Source organism: Nyctibius grandis, chromosome 15 (assembly GCF_013368605.1).
Source record: "Nyctibius grandis isolate bNycGra1 chromosome 15, bNycGra1.pri, whole genome shotgun sequence".
NCBI lineage: Eukaryota > Metazoa > Chordata > Aves > Nyctibiiformes > Nyctibiidae > Nyctibius > Nyctibius grandis.
The window spans coordinates 5,469,642-5,491,954 of NC_090672.1; the positions used below are offsets into that span (position 1 = coordinate 5,469,642).

General features: G+C 47.8%; 2 protein-coding genes across 3 annotated transcripts in view; both read left to right on the forward strand.

The window, feature by feature from the left end:
* MXRA7 (matrix remodeling associated 7) overlaps positions 1 to 10,477 on the forward strand; it is a 28,910-nt gene extending 18,433 nt beyond the window's left edge. The window contains exon 5 of one of the 2 annotated variants that reach the window (XM_068413272.1): positions 9,445 to 10,477. In XM_068413272.1, the coding sequence (XP_068269373.1) occupies positions 9,445 to 9,559 (115 nt within the window). In that variant the 3' untranslated portion in view covers positions 9,560 to 10,477. Of the gene's footprint in view, positions 1 to 4,568; positions 6,324 to 9,444 lie in introns of those variants that run through there. The other variant, XM_068413273.1, reaches the window with a different exon arrangement.
* Positions 10,478 to 12,491: 2,014 nt separating this feature from the next.
* ST6GALNAC1 (ST6 N-acetylgalactosaminide alpha-2,6-sialyltransferase 1) overlaps positions 12,492 to 22,313 on the forward strand; it is a 33,530-nt gene continuing 23,708 nt past the window's right edge. The window contains exons 1-2 of the mRNA XM_068413284.1: positions 12,492 to 12,849; positions 21,061 to 21,161. The gene's annotated coding sequence lies outside the window, so the exon portion shown is untranslated. The remainder of the gene's footprint in view (positions 12,850 to 21,060; positions 21,162 to 22,313) is intronic.

The following is a 22,313-nucleotide window of genomic DNA, read 5'->3' on the forward strand; positions in this document are numbered from 1 at the left end:
TCCAAAAATAAGTGGGTGGACTGGGCTGGGGGAGGTTGCATTTCGTGTGAGCTCTCCATCGGCATCTGTCCCTGTCCACCCCCTGCATTGCCATCACATAGTCCTTGCTTGCGTGCTCCTGCCTCTGTATAGCATGGGATCTGGGCCTCTCTCTCCTCCCTTCTCCTTTGCTAACCTTCACCCCCAACCCAGTGGCTTTGCTGTCCTGTCCTGTCCAGCATGGTGCTTCTTTTGGATGAGGGAAGCTGGTAAGTTTGGGCTTTCTTTGGGGTTTTATTGTTTATTTGCTTTTCATCTTCTGCAGCACGATAGTCGTCCTGGGCCTGAGGGAGGAGGAGTAGCAGCAGCAAGGGACTGCAAAGCCTAGGGCCATGGGACTCTTCAGGTCAGGCTGGCCACTGCTTCACTGCGGCCACCAGCCATGGGGATAGCACCGACCATGGGCAAGGCTGCTTTCAGCTGCTAAACACCCAGCACATGAGGCACATTTCCTTCCCACCTGCCTCTTGTAGGAAAGGGGCACTGTGTGTTTGGGGGTTCCTGCTGAGCTCCCCCTGCTCTGATGCTCATTCTGTAGGTGCCAGACTCCGCTTGTTTGAGGAGGGAGTCTCCTGGTGGCCCAAAGCTCTTCCCTGCCTCTACCATATCCCCAGGGAAAATGTCCTCTGACAACAAGATGTCAGTGGAGTTGAGCTCTGGCCCTATTTATAGAGCATCTGATTGAGTCACGAGTCCCCAGCAGCTTTAAAAACTGAGCAACTCAGGATGCCTCCTTCAGAAACCCAGGGAAGGGGAGGCCAGGAAGCCCCTTCCCCGTCTCCTCCTCTCCTGTCCCAGAGAGGAAACTTTTGCAAGCTCCCCTGTGGCCTTTGCAGGGTGTGAGTCTCTGACCCTGCCCTGGCATGAGATTTCAGACCAGGCAGCAACTCAGCAACTCTGCTTGAGCTCCCAGGTTTTTTCTTTTGGCTCAGGTCCTGAATTGTCCTAGCTTGTGGCTGCTTCTCCGTGTCTCCCTCACCCAACGCTCACAACTTGTCTTCATCTGCTTCTGCTTAATCCGGCATGGGCAGCTTGCCGTTCTCTATCTGCTAACTCTCTGGGAGCCTGGCTCTGCCTCTCCTGCAGCTCCCCTGCGGCCAGGGGAGACCGAGGGCTCGGGGGAATCGGGGCATCACACCAGGCTGGGTGCAAACCGATAGACAGCAAGCTGGAGCGCAAACACTGAGCGATGGAGGAAAGCACAGGTTGGCCCATCCATGGCTTTCCCCACTGCTGTGGCGTTGGCTGGGGGGTCAGGAGCATTGCGAGGGGATGGCCCCACAACTGAAGGAGGTGATCACGGCCCCTCGGCTGAGCTGGCCGGGAGCTTGAGCCACCTTCCTGGCTGTGCTCTGACCTTTTTGGCTGTTGCCGCTGTGGTTGGGAAACATGGGAGGCTTCTGTCTTGAAACAGTGGTGGGCAAGGTCAGCTTGGGGGGTGACGCAGCCCCCGACCCCACTGACTCCTCGCCAGCCTCTATCCTAAAGGTGATGGGACTTGTGCTCCCTGGTTGCACAGGCTCCAGCAGCCTCCACTGCTTTCGTGGTGTTCCTGAGGCGCAGCAGGTATTTCCTGAGGTCATGTGCACCTTTCGACTTTTCTGTCCCACTGGAGGAATTTCGGATTTGTGTGATAGAAGCCTCCTTTGATACCTCTCACTCTTCCACTCTTCTCTAAGCACTGACTGTCCCTGTTCTGCATTTAAGTTCTCTCTCTCTGTGTTTTACCTATTGGCCAAAGCAACTGGCCTACACTTTTGGGACTACTGGGAAAGCTTAGATTTAGTACGTCATTCCTTGTACGGTTCCTGCAATACCCCAGTCCTGGACAAGACTGAGTTATGGCCACTACCAGAAAGGAGATGGTAGCTGTCCTAAGGGACCTGGGAAATGGGAAGCAGTGGTGATGGGACCACCCAGCTGTGAGATTGAAGGGAACTGCCTGGGGAGAGCTTGACCCCCCATTGCCAAGTCTGCCCAGCACCCAGGGCCTTTCTTCACTACTCTCAATCCTCAAGGGTCAATTCTAGCCTGTCTGGAGCCAGGTTGCTATCTGCCCTCCTTGCCAGGATTTCAGACCAGAGGACTGATGTTCCCAAGAAGCCAAGCACCTGCTCCCTCTGCCAGGGAAAGGAGCTGGGAATGCTCCGCACTCCTGAAAATCAGCTTTTTGAGTGAAACTATTCCTGAAAAGGGCACAAGCAATTACCAGAGATGGTTACAGCAAGATGCTCTGGGATCTGCTTGGAGTGGGTCAGGACTCATTTGGAAAGCTATACTCTATGGATAGGCTACAGGATTTCCTGGCCTCCTGCTGTGGATTTTGCATGCGTGAGGGTGTCAGTGCTGGGACACTGGCTGCTCTCAAAGGCAAGAAGTCCATGTGCCAATTCTGTGGCTGAGTTGGAATGAGGGGAATGCTTCCGAGGCCATCAGAAGGACACCCAGTTTCCATGCTTAAGGAGAAGCATGATCTTTTGAGACCTTCGGTACCTGAGCCTCCCTCACAAGCTAGGACCTGCCCTTGTCAGAGCTCCTTGTTCTCCAGTTGTTCCTTGCACAGAACCCTGTCCAGCTGACAAATCGTACCATTCACTGACTTGGCTCTCAGCTGGGGCCAGAGCAGAGATATTTGGATAATCTATATCTGAAGAGAGAATACAGGCTTCCAGCAAAAGAAGACCCAGGTCTGGTTTGATTGATGTGCTGCTGGGGGAATGTCTGGTGACCAGACTGATTTCATCATCCAAGGCGAATGGAAAGGAGGGAAGAGCCAAGGGTAGAGGTGATAGAAGCCTCCTTTGGTGCAAGGGAGGGAGCAGGTGCAAGGGTAAGCAGTGGCACGCAGCTCTCAGCCTCCAACCCAGGCTAATGAGGTCTTTCAGGCTCTGTGGCAGCAATACCAGAGCTTCTCAGCCTGGGCAGGTTATGTGGCCCCAATGTCCCCAGTGACAGACTGCCTCATGCTCTTTAGTCTAATCCCCCTCACAGCTTGCTCCAGGAGCACAAAGCAGTATCCCTGTTGTGCAGATGGGGAATTTATGGCTCTGACGGACATCCTCCATTAACTTCATGCTTGGTTTAAGATCTTCTCACCCCAGCTGTCTGGTTAGCCCTGTCCTGGAGGTGAGTATCCCTGTGAGGGGCTGCAGGCTGCAACTGAGCCTCATCCACCTTTCCTGACATCCTCCATCTCTCCCCACTCCAACTGCGGCATGCTGGAGGGGAACCTCTCCTTCTGGGTCCCCGTGGCAACGAGCTTACGCCCTCACGCGTGAAATCTGATTATGCTTGCGTGACCTGAGCGGGATGATCCGATCCTCAGTGCGGCGAATCCCGCAGAGCGATTATCCACTCCGGAGAGTTTCCTTTCTTTGTCCTAATGGGCCGGCTACTGAGCCTCCGCAGCACTGCTTGAGTAACCCCGGTCCCACGTGATGCTTCACCCTGCATCTCCCATCCGGGATCCAGGTCGCCGGCTGCACTTGCGAGGCTGCTGGAGAGGCAACCTTTTGCAGCAGAGTGAGGAGGAGATGAGGCTGTAGCTTGCCTTCATGCTGTGGCTGGCAGGAGCAGGGGACTTTCAAATGGGGCTCAGGTGTTACGGACAGTGAACCTTCTTGAAGTCAGGAGGAATTAGGCTGGGGTGCATCTGTGTGTGTTTGTAAGTGCCCAGATAATGTGTGTTGTAGCCTCCCTCTACCTTAGTGCAGGTCTCCATGTCCATGGGCAGCTGCCCAGCCTACTGTCAGGTGTTTCCCATTTTGGATGGTGGGCCATGAGATGCTGGGGCAGTAAGGGCAGAGTGTCCGAAGGGTTCAAGCGGAGAACAAGGGACCACATTTTTTAGCCCTGGCTCTGTTAACAACATGCTGCAAGACCTCAGGGAGTGCCTGGATGCCACCACCCATAAAACACATCTAACCATCTCACCCTCCTTCCCTGGGACTTTTGCAGAGCTTCCCATCAAAAGGCAGCCTCATGACCTGCAGAGAGTCTTGGGTCTTTTTGCCTTCTTCCCTTGAACAGACATGTCTGTAGGAAGACTGAGAAAGGTCAACCTGTTCAGGCACACTGCCCTGTGAAACCAGTACTTGTTCCTGGCTCATCTTGCTGCAAGTGGGAGGAGGAATCTGGGCTGGACAAGGGTGCCAGCAGCCCAGGGAGGCTCTGCATGGGATAGTAAAGCGGTAACCTCTGGAGCTAACGAAGGCTTCCAATTAATTGGGCTTCTCCAGCTCTCATCAGTAGGTCAGGTTTGTAACTTAGATTGGGTTCCAGGTGAGAGGATTTACACCACTGATTGGGTTTTGACTATCCTGCTGCAGTTGATGAAGCAAAGTGCCTCCTCCTTAGAGGCACGAGGTTTGCAAACAGTGGCTTGTTCTGCCCTGAGTGGGAAGTTGCCTTGCCTTCCCCCACACACACACTGAGTTTTTCCCCTGGTCATTTATGTGAATAATAATGAACCAACCTGAGGGGTGAAATGACTGAAATTATTTCTCTTCTCTCCCTGTTTCTCTTTGCAGAACTGAAGACTATATGAAGTTGTCCCTAGCCTCCTCCTAAAGGCATCCCTTGGCATCTTTAAAGGCTTGAGAGAAATACCAAAACCAACCAAACACACCCATAAGAGAAATCCATAAACCCTCAAAACTTGGGATCCCCTCTTGGTCTGAAGTTGAGTTCTTCAAAAACTCCTGTGGTATCAAGTTTGAGGAGATCCTGTTGTGTGGCTCCATGGAGTGGGGGTGGGCCCAAGCAGTGACTTGAGTTGTGTTTGGGGGGGCTGGGATGAACCTTCCTCCCTCTCCCCCAAACAGAACCCAAATTGGACACTAAATATGCAGTGAATTTATTAGTTGTGTTCACTACCATGTATTAGGCCTGCCATGAAATCTGTGTTGTTCCTTTCTTGGGGTAGGCGAACTGTAGCTCTTCTCCCAGACCAGCCTGGACCTTATGCCAGACTATCAAGTTGTTTCTTCCTGGGGCCAAACACCTCTTTATTGCTGGGGGGGTGGGAACTGCCTATGATTTCAAATGTTGTACAACTCTGCTTTATTCTGAGGGGTGGAGGGACAAAGTGGGGTCCAAGTGAGGGATGGCAGATGGTAGCTGGACTGACTCAGATCTTGCTTCTGTAGTTATTTTAGCAGTGAGCTGATTCTGTAGGTAGACAGAAGACTCGAGAAGTGATAAAGATAGTTTAGCTGTTCTGCTTGTGGTGGAGGTTTAGGAGACCATACTTTGGCTGCTGTTAATATCTGGATTCTCACTTTTCCCTACTCTGTTTCCCAAGAGGAGAGACCCAAGGAGGTAGCTATGGCATCAAGGGTTCCCTCTGGTTCAGGATGAGATAGTGGGGTCCTGGAAGAGATGCCCTCCCCATTCCCCTGCGTGCTTGCTGTTCCAGTGCCCTCTTCTCTTGTTAGCCCTGTGGCTTGTCCACCGGAGCCAGAGCTTAGCATTGCTCCTCAGCTCTGTCACATACAGAAGGTGAATTCGGCTGGGCATGTATACCCGCTTCAGAGGTAGCGGGTTTCAAATCAAACCCAGCTGGTTTGCGAGAGTGCGAAGAGGGCCCATGTCCTCTAGTTATGTTGTAGAAAGACGAGGCTGGGGGGGGATGTGTCCTTCAAAGTTTCTCTCTCACTGCAGGATGACTGCCTCTTGGCTAACGCTGCAAACATATCAGAAACCCAACAGGCTGCTTTCATCCCCCCCCCACTTTTTAATTCCTATGCAGACAATACTTGAAACCTTGTACACAGTTGTCCTTTCCAGCGCCTGGGGTTGGCAAACTCTTCATAAAAGGGCTCATTTAAAGAACAGCAGGAGGCTTCAGCTTTACAAGAGGCTGGGCTGCCCCTTCCCAGCCGACAACTGCAAGCGTGTTCAGTGGTTTGCATATGAATTCAGGCACATGTGGATCCCCTGCTTCAACACCCCGCTGGTACAGCCGCTGTCTCCCCTCGGCGCTGGCCGGCTGACTCTGTGTCCCGAGCACCCAACTATGCAAAGAATGCCTTATATACATTGTGTTTAAGTTACATGGCAATATGTACATCGAGCAAAGTCTATAGTTGAGTCCAGATTTTTGCTAGTGGCAGCGAGTCAAACTATTTCTTCAACTCAAATGGCTGTCTGGGTATTTTTTACTTTTGTTTGTTTTGTTTGTTTGTTTTGTATCTGATGGTGGCTCTTATACAAAGGACTGTAATTCTAGTGGCTTGAATCTGTAAAAATTGCCTTTGTTTGGTCCAATAAACCTTTGAATAGTTTATTTGGTCTGTGCTTGTTCTCCCTGCCTCCAGCAGCTTGTAACTTCTTCCTCAAGAGATTTGTGTTGAAAATCTGGATTTTAGGTTAGAGGTACATTCTGCCCTCCTGTGCCTTTTACCCCATAAATGATTCCACTGGCTTCCTTAACAATAGAGTCAGACCAGTGGCAAAAGTCAGGGATTTTGCCTTATTTCTGCTGGAGCAACGCAGTGTTGCAGCAAGATCCTGGTCTTGTTTGGCTGCGGGGCGATTAGCAATATTCCCAATGCAGAGCTCTGCCCCGGATTTCAGCTGCTGTGAACATGGTTGCCTAGCAGTTCCTGAAACGGAGATTTCCTTTAACATACCTAGGGCTCACTGCCCCAAACCTCCAGTTAATCGAAAATTCTTGGACTGAAATGTCTGAAAAGAGCCTAAGGGAGTTAAGTATGCAAATTCAATTGCCTATCAAGAAGAATTAGGCTGCTTTGAAAATCCTTAATTAATCTATTTTGTCAGCAATAAGTAAAATCCTGTTTGACCTCCTGGATCCAAGTAGTTTTAAGGACAGCAGTTACAGGAAGAGAGAATGATTTTACTGGTGAATGGGGTAGATTTGATCTGAAATCATAAAAAAACAAACCACCAGTACAAAATTGTTTTACAAGGTCACCTTTGATAGAAGCAGCTCCTTTTTGAAATCAGTTGCATGTTTTTGATGCCTTACTCTTCCTTCCTAGGCTCTTTTCTCTCTTTATCTTTGTTTTGCTCTCCTTTTGTGGCAGATTATGTAGCACAGAGAAGTAACAGCAGTAACAGCTCTTTTTTATTTGTTTTTCAAATGCACAGTCATCGTATTTAAAGTTGAGGGGAGAGCCAAAATGCATTGATGTTGTGGTTATAAAAATAGAGTGAATATTTTCTGTGATCTTGATTTTGGAGACAAGGAAATGGGCCTTTGGGGAGGTTTCAGCAGTGTTAATGTCTGTGAAATAATGAGTGAGGGATGCAGACCTGCGTGGAGCACTCCACGCATGCTGGCAAACATTTCAGACACGAGGCAAAGCTGTGTATTGAATTTCTCCGCACCAGACTGGAAATGTGCCCTCTGGTGCCCAGCAGTGATCTAAAATAAAATATTGATCACTAATGATTATGCTTTCCTTCCCCTCATCTGCAAAGGGCAGCTGAATGCTATTCATGTGAGCACAAAAAATTATAGAAGAGACAGACAAATCCAGGCGCTTGACAGCCTGCGGCCAGAGCTTTCATAACCAAAAGATCCCACGTCGTTATCGGGATATGTTTGGCCTTAGGACAATTGCATTTTAATTGCAATAGAAAATAATTGGAAAATGAGCTTTCTTTCACCAGGCTCTGCTTTTTTCCTGCCCTGCCTGCTGCAATGGTGCTGGCAGGACAGCCTGCTGTTCCTGCTGCTGCTGGGGCTTAGCCCAGGAGAGGGGAAAATGCAGAGCCCCGCTCGGCAGGAGCTCAGCACGAGAAGGCTCCTCTGCTTGTTCCTGACTGTCTCCTTCCATTGATCTTGTTCATGGTGTGGTTGCTTCTGATGTGTTGATGATGTCCTCTCTTCTTTCAAGCAAAGATTGTGTCCTGGATTTGCCTGTCAATAAGTATTTCTACCCTTCCTGTTACTGGAACAGCTAATAGCTTGTCCACACATGACTTGCAGGAAGACTAGCCCCGGTTAACTAATGGCGAGCATTTAAATGGATTAATTACAGTGTATTAAAGCCCTACGTGGAAAGCTGGCTGTGACGGGGACAGAGGACTCTTGACAGGGTGACAATGTGGAAGTAAAAGCCAGAGTCTGTCTTTCTAGCCCAGGGTGGGTCTAAAGATGCTAAAGAAGCAGGAGGAGCTGGATTGCAGCAGATCTGTACTCTGAGCTGCTGGGCTGCCACTGAATTCTGGCCCCACAGTCACACAGGGGCAAAATGAGCCTTAAAGTAACAGAAACTGCTTCTCGCAGCCATAAAGCACCACAACCTCATTAGTTCTTTTAATCTCACATGGGAGAGTCAGGTATGCGGTGTGCTAGGCAATGCTGCAAGCTGATCCCAATCAGGCAGGAGTCCGGCAGTGAGACCGAACCAGCCCACAGCCAGCCCTGGCTGGAGCCAAGGTGCACATTCATTTTTGCCCTAAAAAAGGATTTTGTAGACATCAAATTCAGGTGCATCAGTTCATGAGCTACTTGCGAACAAATGACACTCCTGTGCTGCCCACCCTTCTGTATCCCTGAGTGATGATCAGCAGATGTATGACCAATATAAGCCCACCTATAAAGCTTCCTCAAATAAAGCCCTGTGGCAGATACCAATCTTTGTGCTGCAGGACAGAAAACAATGGTTAACTGCTTCAGGTTAGGGAAAAATCAGGATATCATCTGTTATGGGGAGAAGGGTGCTAATAATCTACTATGGGACCTTCTAGGGGTGGAAATCTGAGCTAGGTGGTCCACTGGTCAGCCTCTGCCCACACAGGGGTCACCTTGTTGCTGGACTGGCTACTTGAGTCCATCTCACCATTTGACATTGGCAGATGAACTCTTGAATCAAAGCAGATTTCAATCTGTGATCTTATCTTCCAGTGGCTGATTAAAAAGTCGTGTCCACACTGGAGAGTACTCTAGTCTCTAGTTCTAAGGTAGGGTAGGCATCTAAAATTTAATAGCTATTCCTGAATTACTCGGTATCTACATATTCTCATTATGGAATGAAAGGACACGGTGCTGATGAAGCTTAATCCAGTTTCATTATGAAGTCTACTAAACTGGGACATGTTGGTCTTATGAAACTCCACATGTCGAGTTATCCTGAAACTTTGAGCATAGATAAGCCCTAAGAAACTCCAAAGCTTGAGTTAAAGCAGTCTGTTTTATCTCTGCAGTTAAAAGAACTGCAGAGACACACGCAGGATGGTTGGGATATATGGGAAGGTGGAGGAAGGAGAACCAGGGGCTGTGTCTTTCTCATCTCATGTGGGCAGATTTCCTGTGGCCAGTAAGGCTTGTAAAATGACTTGTGTTTGGCTTCGTGTTTCATTTGACCACGGTATTCTCACCTAAGGTGCCTTCTGGGGACTGGCTATTCCTACTTCTCCTTTTCTTCTTGACAGGGTTCAGAGAGAGCAGCTGGCTGCCATCTTCAGGCTCATGAAGGAAAAAAGTGACACATTTGGAGAGATGTCTGAAGGAGACATGAAGGAGCAGCTTAGACTCTATGATATATAACCTTGCAGCCAGTGGAGACTATGCACAAAAGTCATCTTGGCCCTTATTATGCAGCACACTGGAGACTGTAGTGCTATAAACACGTTTCGGTAGTTATTTTGCAGTTCCAGTATGTTTTGCAAATGCATATAGGCCTGTGATATATATTTCAAAAGTCTTTTAATTTCTCACCCTTTTTATTATTTTTCCTTGAAGAGTTAGCATGATATTTTCATCTCGTACGGAGATGTTTACCTCTTTCTGGCTGGGTTGTATGTCTCAGTCATATAAAGTAGTTAAACTCGCAACTTTTTTCTGCCCGTGCTTTATAAAAATGAACTTTCAACCCTAGTCTTTATCAGTTTGATATCTGAAGAAAGCCAAAGACGATAGATGTAAAATGAATTAAAATAATAGAATCATAGAATAACCAGGTTGGAAGGGACCTAAGGAGGTCTGTAGTCCAACCTCCTGCTCAAAGCAGCATCAGCTATGAGATAAGCCAGGTTACTCAGGGCTTTACTCTGTCAGGTCTTGAAAACCTCCAAAGATGGAGACTGTACAACCTCTCTTGGCAGAGACGCTTCCAATCCTACAGTTAGAAAACAAACAGCCAAAGGCACTAGTGCACCCATTAGAGGTGAGTTGCCCTTCTCATCTCCTTGGAAGGAACACTTCATCCTCCTTCACGCTGGCTTTTTGAAACAAATCCAAGTCGGTTCCGGCTGACCCCATTGAGCTCATCTTCACGCCTGAGAAAACAGCAGCTAACTTCAGCCTGGAAACACAAACATCTCCTCGCCTCTTGACACGGGTAAAAGTAGTACAGAAAGGTGGCTGGCTTTTTTACAAGGATGATTGTGTCCAATTCAGATCCTGTTCTTCTAATATAAAAATGATGTGGGAAACTACATACTTAGGAAATCTCTGTGAATTTATCCAGTATTTTGAAGTCTTGACCAGCTCTTGGTGGTTTGGTAAATCAATGAGCATTCCTAATTTTAACTGAGTATCTTCTGGTGTACTTCTCTCTCCTATGAAATCCTGTTAAATACTTTGTTATCAGGAAGGATTTTCTCAGTTTTAATAACTGCTGACAAAGGGAGGCAACATTTTCTGACCCAGTTTTATGGAACAATCTCTTAAAAGATTAGGTTTGCTTTATTTTGTGTAATCCTTTTGAGTCTGGGAAACCAAATATCTCATTATCTGGTCACTGTTTCCCACTATAGTATATTCTACAACACCGTACTATTTGACTTTTAAGAATAATTTTATTTTCTAATTGTTTTCACTTAGGTGAAGGCATGTTTATTATGAAATCAAGCTGGGTTTACTACCAGTCATCACTAAATCTAAATTTAATGTCTGCAAATTGCCTCTTCTTATTCAACATGAAGGAATTAAGTGGGAAAAGGAGTCTCATGATGTGAAACATCATGCTAGCTTGCTGTGTCCCTAGGCCACAATTTCCTTTGTCAAACTCTGCAAAGGGAGAAATGTAAGAAATTTGTATGTGGGACTTCTCCCTAGTTCAAAACTGAAAGCAGGATCTTCTCCAAGGCTCTTACTGAAAGCAAGCAAATGAGAGTTAAGGTTTAGTTGATTTTTAGTCTTTGTTTGTAGACCTTACAGTTTACTTCCGAAGTATTTTTATATTTCTTTTTACATTTAGGCCTTCTCTGAACAGAAATATTTCTGGGGGGAAAAAAAATCCTCAAGCTCCTCAGCTCCACATTAAACTGGCAATGATAACGCTGGATAAGGAGGAGCAGCTGGCATTAAACCCTTTCTGCCCATACCAACTCTGATCAGTGTCACCAAAATGTTAAAACGCTGTTGATGACAGCACAGTGGTAAAAGATCTGTTATTCACTAGGCCCAAATTTAAGAAAGAAATCAAGCTAAATAAAGAAGCCTTTGCCTAAGACATGAAACAAAGGGATGTCTAGATGTAAAATCCATGGGTTTTTAAAGGTACGTTGTCTCTGTGTGCGGTACATGGCTGTAACAAGAGGAGCCCACTGGACACGTCTGCGTGAGTCCATGGACAGCAGTGGGGAGCTGGCATTTGGAGGCCACCTTCGAGGCTGCAGGCTGCCGCGGGGATCTGCAGCGATGGGGTACCTCCCGACTTGGCTGGCCAGCTTCTAATTTCCTTTTCCCGCTGGGCTCATCAATATTTATACAGGAAATTTCACCAGTTCCTACGGCAGGATCTCCCCTTCTGGGTACTGTCCTTTGAATAACACCAGCTGCTTTTCCTCAGCCTTGTGCGGGGCTGTAGGGTACAAATGTGGCTGTAGGGTACAAACGTGGCCATAGGAACGTCCCGCGGGTAGCGGGGTGTTGGGGTACACTGCGAGGGCCATCGGGGAAACCTTTCGCCCCCTTGACAAGCTCTGGGGCCACAAACACGGGCGAGAGGATCCCGCGTCCGCGCTGGTGCTGAGGGGCCTCTCAGGGCCCTTCACAACACGGAGGCCTGGTCTGTGAGTCCCAGCCTCGGCGGGGTCACGCCCCCCGGCACCGCTCCCGCCGCCGGCTGTCGCGGATGCGAGCGGGGGACGAGGGGACGCGCTCCCCGCGGCTGAGACGGCTGAAGCCCGTTGGAGCCTGGGCAGGGCCCGGCGAGGGGGCCCGCTACTATGGCAACCAGCGCCGGGCCGGCCCGGGCCGCTCGCGATTAGACACGCGTGTCCCCATGTGGCACCCGTAGGGCAACGCGAGGTGGGCCTGGCTTGTCCCTGGCCGGCCGCCGTCACCCGCCGCGGCGGGGGGGGCACACCGGGAGGACGCCGAAACCGCTGTCGCCCAGTGCGCATGCGCACGGCCTGGGCGTCACGCGCTGCAGGTGACGTACCACCGCCGCCTGCCGGAGGCGGCGCCGAGCGCGCATGCGCGGGGCGGGGACGCTCCCCCCGCACAGTAAGATGGCGGCGGGCCCGGGGGCAGTTGTCTGCCCATCGGACCGGGCCCGGCCGAGGGGCTGAGGCCTCCCTCAGCGGCGGGGCGGCTCTCCGTGAATGTCCGTCCCCAGGGTGTGCGGCAGCGCCCCTGGCCGCTCGGGGAGGGCCGTGTCGGTGCCTGTGAGGTGGGCGGCCGTGTGGGGCAGGCAGGGGGTTAGGCCTTCCCTGCCGCCCCGTCGCCAGCCGCCAGGCAGCACGGCGGGCTCCGGCTCTGTGAGGTATCCAGATTAACCCGCCGGTGCACCGATCGTTTTTACCGGGTGTTTGACCCAAAGTCCATTGAAGTCGTCAGGACGTTCGTCTCAGTGGGTTTGGAGTGGGAGTGCAGTGGGATAAGTCGAGGTGACCATGGTTTAAGCTGTTCTTTAGTAAATCCACGTTCAGTGATGGTGTTGGGATCTGCCTGTGCTGGCACCTTGAGAAGGGAATCTTCTGCCCCTCTCAAAGCACCCAAAGCAACGTGAAGTGTGTGCTGCTGCCCCCACTGGCATGCTTGGCGAGAACGGTTCATCCTCGATCTTTGCCAAGATATTTTGTAGCCAAGTTTTTTCTGATGCTCTTAATTTACGTGAGTTCCTGACATCCCACTAAGCATGCTTTAGTGTAATCTAGTGTTATGACTCTTGATCCTGCAGATAAGGAATAGATTGTGTTGTATTGATCTAATCTTGGGTAGGTCAGAAAATGAGAGCGTTTTGTTCCACATCCTGAGTGTTCTTGGATGTGTTTGATTTCTCATTTAGGCCCAGGCAGTCTTTGAGCACCAAACAGAGATCCAGGTTTGAAAAAGGTCTGGAATGATTTAGTTAAGAAGCTTTAGTAGGTGAGGGAGGTGAAGGCAGGGGAAAGAGAAAGCAGAATTCCCCTCTTCTGGCTCTGTGAGTAGCTTTGATAGGGATTTCAGGTTTGGAGACTTTCTCTACGGATCTTTTAAACAAGGTTTTTTTGCATAGGTTGTCTCTGGAATTGGTAAACCTTGTGCTCCACGATGCAACAACATCTGCTTTGCACTCTAGAGCTGGTGTAAGTTATGTAAATTGGCCCAGTGCATTAGCAGTGCAGACAAAGCGGATGGCTGTGCCAACAGTGTGAGGAATTGTGCCAGTGAACTTGTCAAGTGTATCTGATGGTGAAGAGGTGGGTTTCCACAGTCCTTTCCTTTGAAGGAAATGGGAATAGCTATAGATGGGAAAGAGTGTGGCCCCACACCCACCATAAACCCTCTGCTTTTTGCACCTATGAGGTTATTTTCCGTGTTATGTTGCCTTTTGCGCTATTCAGGGGAGTTACGGAATTTTTGCAAACTATGTCAAATATTTCGAATAAATTCCTCAGAGGCATTTCTCAGAATGAATCAAAGGCAAAAGTCCTCATTACTATCCACCAGAGGAGAACAAGGAGGAGTTTCCAGAGCAGCTTTGGAGTTATCATAACACGCAAAAAAAAATACTCCTTTTTTTCCCACCAGTCCTTCATGTCTCGTAATCGCTGTATCCAGGCTACGTGCATTTAACAGGGAATTAAATCCACAGTCTCTGAATTTATAATAGACTGGGTTTATTCCCATAAGAACGGTGGGAACAAAGTTGAAAAATCATGTTGTGGATAACAATCCATTTTAGAGAATATCATTTCCTCTGAAGAGTGAAATAACCAGTTGTGAAACCTGCAGTAACTAGTGACTGTAAGGAATTTATATAGTAATCAAGTAGTGAATGTATGGCATAAGCATCTCCTGTTTTAAGAAGGCAGCTTCACCTTTATTACCACCCACACTTGTTGGTGAATCACATTTTTGATAGGAGGACTATGTAAAAAGGGGCCAAAGAGACGAATCTATGTAAAACCCCTGGTATTGTAACCGTTTTACCTGCAGTTCTCTGGAAGTTGTCTGACCAACATAACCTCAGAGGTGGTGGAAAATGTACAGCAGTGTATGCTACCCTTCTGTGTAAGTGAATGGTGTTTTGGTTTATTCTCCTTTCTCCATAATATGATGAAAGCTTTTCTCACAAAGCTGGGTTTTCATAGGAGTTTTGACCATTTTATAGGGAATGTGATCTTACTCTTGTGAGTCCTCTCTCCATGTCAGGTGAAGCAGCAGAGATTCTGATCTGTGAGTACGTGTTCAGACTGAGTTACAGAAGCAGCACTAGATGGTAAGAATTCCTAAAGATAAGCTCAGGAGATGATGTGCTCAGGAGTGCTCCTGCCATTGATGTGAATCTGGCTTTCTGCTAGGACCGGAACACAGCAAGACATAGAAGTCTTTGTGATTATTTTTTTTTTTCATTTAAATATATCTATTGCACATCAAACGCATTGATCCTGGCCAACAACTCTGGAATAGCTGTGGGACGCTCTTTTGTCTAAAGGGAAAAATCTCTGGTCTGAAATGCTTTCTTAGTTCCCAAAGTAGGTCAGGAATGCAGTCATTGAGAGAAGTATGTGTAGTGAGTGAGTCATGGTGTGGTCAGCTGTTGGGAATGCTGTGTACTGCCCGCGTTTATTAACTGCTGAATTGTATTGGGAACAATAAACTAACAAAGAGGAGGTATTACATCGTTTGTTTCATCTTCATTTGTCCAAAAGACAGGGGATAATTGATCTTGTTTTCCATGAGGGGTTAGTGTCATACCTGCTGTGGGGTTTGTGACTGTTTTTGTGCGTTAAGCGGAATTGTTGGGGGTGCCGCTACAGAACGAGATGAATCAGCCAACTGACGTGGCCGGGGGAATCCTGAGCAGCCTCAACACATCTCCAAAATTGGTGGTGCAAACTGGGCCAAACACGGCAGGGGAGGTGGTGTTCCTTCTGTGTGGGGTCACGCACGGACTCACTGCAGCGCGTCTGGCTGGGAGGTTGTTTCCAGTGGTGAAACCCAAGGGTGAGGTATGATGAGTCCTTACCTCCACTGGGATCCGTTTTTCCTCCTCTGCAGTGGTTAAGAGCTTGCAGTCCTGGTGCAAGGAAAGGTAACGCCTGGAGAGAGGCGGTGCTGCGTAGTTTGCTGCTGGCAGAGCTGCCTGGCAGTAGAAAGTGTGGTTCTTTTTGAAGCTGTTTTTTTTTACTGCTTTCCTGAAACGGCTTACATTTTCTTACCCAAGGCAAATGTAACTGCAGCCCTAAAATGCTCACAATTGGAAGAAAGTTTATATGCTGCATTTTCTGTAGGTAAATGAAGGTAAAAGTGAGATGGTGGGAGAGGAAAAGCGAGTACTGTTTATCCACAGGATGGTGCTGTTGTTTTATACAAACAGCACAGGAGTCCTGCATGGCTCCACTGAAGACTTCAAGTACTGTTTTTTTTAATTAAGGGTGTGCAGAGTCCTTTTCTCCTTATCAAATTTCCCACGAATCCTGCGTGTTGTGATCTGCCTGTTATCCAGCATTCCTGAGCCTGGCTAAACAGAGCTAATGACTACAGATGGGAAAACTCTCGTTTTCTGAGCAATTCCTTCTGATCAAGACCAGAAATTTTCTAAAAAATCTCATTTAAACCTTCCCTCAATCCCCCAGCCCCCAAGAGTTAAGCTTTGTTTCACCTGCGGCGTGATTACTTGTTGGCTCAGTCAAGTGCAATAAGCTAGCGAGGAGTCACTGGAGGAAAAGCTTTTTTTCAGAGTCTGTGGTTATACTTCATCGTGGGGGAAGAGAAGACACATTCCTCTGATAAAACCACCTTTCCAGAGACCAGGACTTGAGCTTGAGTTTTGTTTGCCTGCAATAGCATCAGCTAGCATAGCGTCAGATAAGATCTGAAGTAGGTATTTGTGACTTATTTGACATCATTCTAAAGTCCTTGTAACTTTTTATTGTATTGTTTTATAACTCTCTCTTAAAGATACAACTGCGATCCTTACGAAGGAGAGGACTTTGTGGATCATTGCCTCTGTAATTTGTCTTCCTTGTCAACGCTGTTACAGCCTTTTATTGGAAAGGAAACAAAGAATAGTAGCCCGTGTGGTGTGAGGTTTGCAAGCTCTACCTATGACTAAGTTGTTGGAATCCTGTTACTGATAATTGATGGAAGTAGAAATTAACTCAAGAGGCTGGTTTTAAGAAAATGAGAGGGTGGGAAAGGAAGTGGTGAAAGTGTTTAGTTTGTAGTGAGTGAAGGTGGCTGCATTGGTTCAGTATCTCTTCTGAAAGGTGATACTTAGAATTTTTAGTGCCTTCCAGCATCAGAGGACTGGCTATCAGCTTCTTTCAGTTTCCAGATACCCCAAATTCTGGTAGCAGAGGAGAACTTTGCAGAGAAAACTGCAGTCTGCTGGCAGTAGGTGTTTGTGACGACCATTGCTAGTCTGTGGAGTACAGGTAGAAAATCCCCGTTTGATGGCACTGGTTCAGTGCAGAGTGTTATGTTCTGTGTCACTGGCCAGGCTTTCGTCAGTACCCGTGTTCCTGCAGCAGCCGTGACTGAGCTAATCGAGAGCTAATCTGGTGGGGATCCATGTGTGGATGTGACCAACCAGGGTCTAGAGACTGGCTGCTACAAATGTGCGGGGAAAGCAGAGGTCAGAAGAGATGGTATCTTACTTTGAGGATGCCGGTGGTTTATACATGACTCCAGATAATTAACAGCATCAGATTCATGCCTTAATTTCTCATCTTATTGTAAGCTGTTGGGACTCAGAGTAGTGGTTGCCCATTGAAGCACAGGGTCTTTCTAATCCCCCTTTAGCTGCCCCTCTGTTTGCGTGGAGTGTGTCCTTTCATGTCAGCAAGGACCATTTAAAAATCCAGCTGTTTCATTTTGGAGGAGAAACATTATAGCCCAGCAGCTAATGGAGATGACCATGACCTTTTCAGGGAAGAGGGACTTACTGAAAATGTGACTGGGTGGCTAAACCAGGACTGCCTGGGGAAACACATTTGCAGGGAAGTGGAATGACTGACTGCCTCGGCTTGTCTGGCATCTGATGTTTGTCCTAAAAGTCAGAGCTATGTCTTCTGCAAAACGGAGGAGTCACAGTTTCTGGATACTTCTAAGATGTGGTCTGTGTGTGGTCAGAACGGTTGGGAGAGGGACCCACACCTGTTGATCTCTGTTTGCTTTGGCTTTTTGTTAAAAGATCTCCTCTGTGTGTGTTTATGCACTTCAGTTTTGGTCGGCCTAGGTAGTTGTTGTCTGTTCCTCTTCCATGGTCTTTGTTTTGTTTGTTTTTCTGCTGTAATGTGAAGCTATTGGATGAGTTACACAGGGTGTTACCTGTATATTAGCAATAGAAAGACCAGTGGAAACTGGATGGAGAAAATAGAAAGCCCAGCTTTTCTCTGTACAGCCTATGCTGAAATTTTCACACCCACACACTTAAATCAGCTTCATAGGGGTGAAGTTTGACTTCTGGCACGAGCAAGAAGACTTCTATTTCAGGCAGGCACTGCATGAAAATCGTAGGTTGGGTATTGCCAATTCTCTCTCCTGCGTGGGCAGTGTTTCTTTGTCCCGCAGTAAAGGATTCCTGTGTCTCATCCGCTGTCCTTGGGGCAGCATGGAGCTGTGTGACCTCAGTGAAGAAGGGGAGTACCACTGTGTGTGAACCCAGCGACCTTGAGATAGGAGCAGAGGCATTCTGAAAACTTAGGGGAGGATTTTGTCTTGCAGCTGTTTTCAAGCTGCCCATGAACACCCAAGAGCATTGGGCCTCAGTCCTTTACTCTCGTTTTGTGTGTAGACTGTGACAGTTTCAACAACCCTCCAACTGCGCTGTTAAATTGGCAGTACTGCCAGTGGGTTGATGAGATGGTTCCCTAAAATGTCCCAAGAAAATTGCACGCTGTCCTACGCACCACCTTTACTTTTTGGTTTGTTTTGGTTTTTTAACTCCTGACAGCACCATTGAGGTGGGAAATTTTCTGTTTGGCTGTTTGTTTGATTTAACACACCATTCAGGCAACTGGAAGATCCAGCAGTCCTTTGTGCTGCCCCTGAGATCTGCAGGGGTCCCAAGCTTTCCCTTCTCCCATGTGTCTGTTCTCACAGCTGAACATCCACATCAGAAGCAAAACTAGGGGAGAAAATCTGATGTTACTGTACCTGAGAATGTAACTTATTGCAGCAGAGAGGAATTCCTGTGTGATACAAAGAAAACCCTGCACCAGTGGCTCTTGGACCTGTGTGTTGACCCTGAGGAGATGCCTCCTGGGAAGCTTTCAGCACCGAAATGTTCTACGTGGGGCACAGTGCAGTGGCAGCTGTGAAGATCCTGATAACTGTGGTGTTAGCAAGTGGTTTCCTGTTCTGAGGACTGAGAACATATACAGACAAAGTTTGGGATGGTCTCTCTCCTCTTGCACTTTGCTCTTCCACCTGCAGCTCAGCAGTCATCTCAGCAGACATGCTGCAGGCTTACGAGAAGCCCCTTAATGTATGCTAGGCTGCTAGTGGAGCTGCTCCACTGCTGGTACTGGTGGGGAGTAGCATCTTTATTACTGCAAAACTTTGGGTGCACAGCCAGAGAAGATGATGGACCTGCATCCAGTACCTTTATACTGGTTTCCAGCAGAAGTGCTCTCTTGGAAGGCCCCTCTGTTCCCAGGCTCCTTCGTGACAAAGGTCTGTCTTTGCAACCAAGTGACACTGCCTGTCTGGGTGGGATCCCATGGAGCTGTGGGAGCATCACCTGCTCTCTCTGTCTCCCACCATCCTTTTTGCCAATTCCTACAGCCTTTTTGTTGCAAATGGTTTCTCAGTAAAGGGTGGGTTATCTGTGTTTGTACGTGGATATTCTGTACCCAGGAATGATCTGCATCATGCGTGACCGTTCGGTAATATTTATACTGGCAAGCCCGTGACGATGGTGTTGATGTCGCTGTTCACCTTTCTGCAACAAGTGATGAGGCAGACAACCTCTTGCTAATTGTATCAAAATATGATGGGTTTTATCCTGCCCTCTGCACTCAGCAACCCCCTGACCACCCCCAGCTGAGAAAAAGTGGCTGTTTCAATGTTTGGGGGGGCACACACATGCAGACACTTGGGGTTAGGATCTGGGAGCCCAAGACCTTGTCCTAAGGTGAGAGGACAAGTGGTGATGGTAATGACGGGGTTCTGTCCCCTCAACCTAGGAGGTCATCAGGACGTGGTGGGATAGCAAAGCGGTGATCCGAAACCCCTCGTACAAACCTTCTTTCTCTCTCTAAACAAATCTGCTGGAGAGCAGAACACTGCATTAGCTGCCTGTCTCGTGTTCTCGATTCTTTTTCCTTCTTTGTAAGCACAAAATATCACCAGATTGCAATGAGTACAGCTAGTTTTGCAGAAGGAGGTGGGTGGGGTACTGAGAATGTGCTCCTTGGGTCACTTAGCTGATGGTATGGACAGGTATGTTATTTAGTCGTGTTTTGGTGCACGTAGGAAGGGCTGGTGTGAGGATGGTCTGTTGTTTGCCAGTTCTGCTCGTCTCTTCTCCACGCATCAATTTCACTTGCCAGTTGCAGTGTTGAACCAAAATTTGGTCACTTGGACTCTGCTCTGAGTCAAACTAGGTTAGCAGAATTGGTGACCAAGGGTTTGCAGGCATGAGTGTGACGCAGTTTGGTGTGCCAGAATACCCTGGTAATGTTGGTGACTACCAAGCCTGTCTTGATTTTGTCACTTTGGGTGCAGTTAGCAGAGCAGGCAGGTAGAAGAGGTAACTGTGACTGAGCATATCTAACCCAGAGTCCCCGGCACAAGATCAGGCAGCCTTCAGATACCATTTTTGTTGACTTTCCAGACTAATGGTGCACTTCAAATTTTGTAGCAGATAAACTTACGCCTGGGGTATGTACAGTGAGTGGCCTTTTTAGTGAAGCATGAACTATTTATTTATGGAACTGCAATCTTCTGGTTTACTTGAAGTTGTAAGGCCGGACCTTGTCAAATGCTGACATTAAGAGAGGTGGGAGGCTGGCTGAATACAGCGTTCTGCAGGGAACAGTAAACAGCTGAAGGGACTGGCCTTCCAGAAGAAGTCTTGCAATTCAACTGCAATCCCTAGGCAATAAATTGTTTTACAGCGTAACAGAGAACCCAAAGACTAACCACATGACAAGACAGGAATTCTTTTTTTTTCCTGTGTGGATTAGACAGCAAACCATGTGAAATTCCACAAGTAAAATACCACCTATTTATTTTGAAAGAGACACTGTGTGTTTTGTAGATGTGAGTTATGAGTGAGACAAAGCTAATTCTCAAATCAAATTGTATTTTAGGGAGGACCTGAACTTCCATCCATGAACGAGTGTAGTTATTTTAATGCATTGGTGAGGCACTTGACATGTACAAATGTTTTTAGTAGACCGACCTCCTGAACAACAGTGAAATACTTTGGCTGTGGCAAATCAAATAGCCAACCTTAGACTTGTGAGCTGCTGGATCATTGTGGCTCCAGCCATCAGGGTTCTGAGGACGTTGTGGTGGAGCCACCAGTGCCTAAATAAAGCTGAAAACAAAAAGATATCCATGTAGCTCTGGGCAAAAGCAGGACTGTTGGCACCATCCTGGTTAAATTCTCATGTGATTAACTATCTTTTAGTGCTCTGTCTCCTTTCTGTTTATTTCAGAGACCTTCTGTCTGGAAAAGTGTGTGGTGCTGTAGCATGGCTCGTCATATTCCTCTCAGCAATGGCTGCCTTTTGGTATCAACTGAAGGAAACACAGTAAGGTAATTTGCGAGTGCTTTAGGGTAAAGGACATAAAGTTTATAAGCCCAAGAGCTTGTTATTTGCTCTTGGATTCTCAGAGCACTTTGCCATATGGTTTCACAGAATAGCACATGTAGTTAAACAACCAGAAGAGTCATTTTTCACAGTCCTTATTTTTCTAAGGAGCTTTCAGTGTCCTCTTGCTCCTGATTGTTTTGTGCATTTACTCTTAAGATATTAATTATTTTAGTTCACTGGACTTGTGTTTACTTACAGTTACTATATCAAGGGGTAAATATGAACTCAAACATTGACCAAACCGAAAGGTGGGGTGGAGCACAGGGGGTGCCTTAGATGACAGTCAGTGGAGTATGACGCAGCGGTGTAGATTGCTTAGGGAGAGGGAGGGTAACCTCAAGCGCTGAAAGATAGACAAGCCCCAACCGACATCTGGTTGGAGTCACAGGGTTGGTTTAGATATCACCGAAGCTTGGAGCTGCATGAGATGACCTTTCAGGATGTCCCTTCCAGCCTTTGTTGCTGTGGCTCTGCAGTGGAACTCATTCTAGATGAATGGGTGGTATCTCAGTGGGTGCAAAATGTCCACTACAGAGGAGAGAGCTGTAAGGGCAGGCTAGCAGAGATAGCACAAGGGCCGGACACTGCCTGAATTTGACATCATCCTGTTAACAGCACAGCTTAGACTCTTCCTGTTGTAGTCCTGAGCATTCTCATTTGATAACTAAAAAAGGGGACACAAGGCTTGAGGTGCAAGCTGCAGAGCTAGGAACAAACACACTCAGTGTATGTCCTGCCTGACTACTCCATGCCACACTTTTCACTAGAGTGACACGCACCTTTAGAAAGTGTAGCTCACGGGAGGAGATGAATAATGTCATTGCGCAGCATCATTAGAAACACACTGGCTGATCCTCTCGGCCCCAGCTGAGACTGTGCAACAGGAGTGGCCTTCCCTGAGATCGAAGGCCTGTGAGACAAACCCCAATTGAACAGATGCTAAGCAGCAGCTCCCAGGGAACCTGGGAGAGAGTGGCATGCCCTTCCTGAGCACAGGGATTTAACATTTCCACTACAATAGCACAGTGTGCTGCTCTCCTGCCCAGCAATTACTTAGCCTGGGGTTTTCCCAGTATGAGGTTCATAGGTGGTGT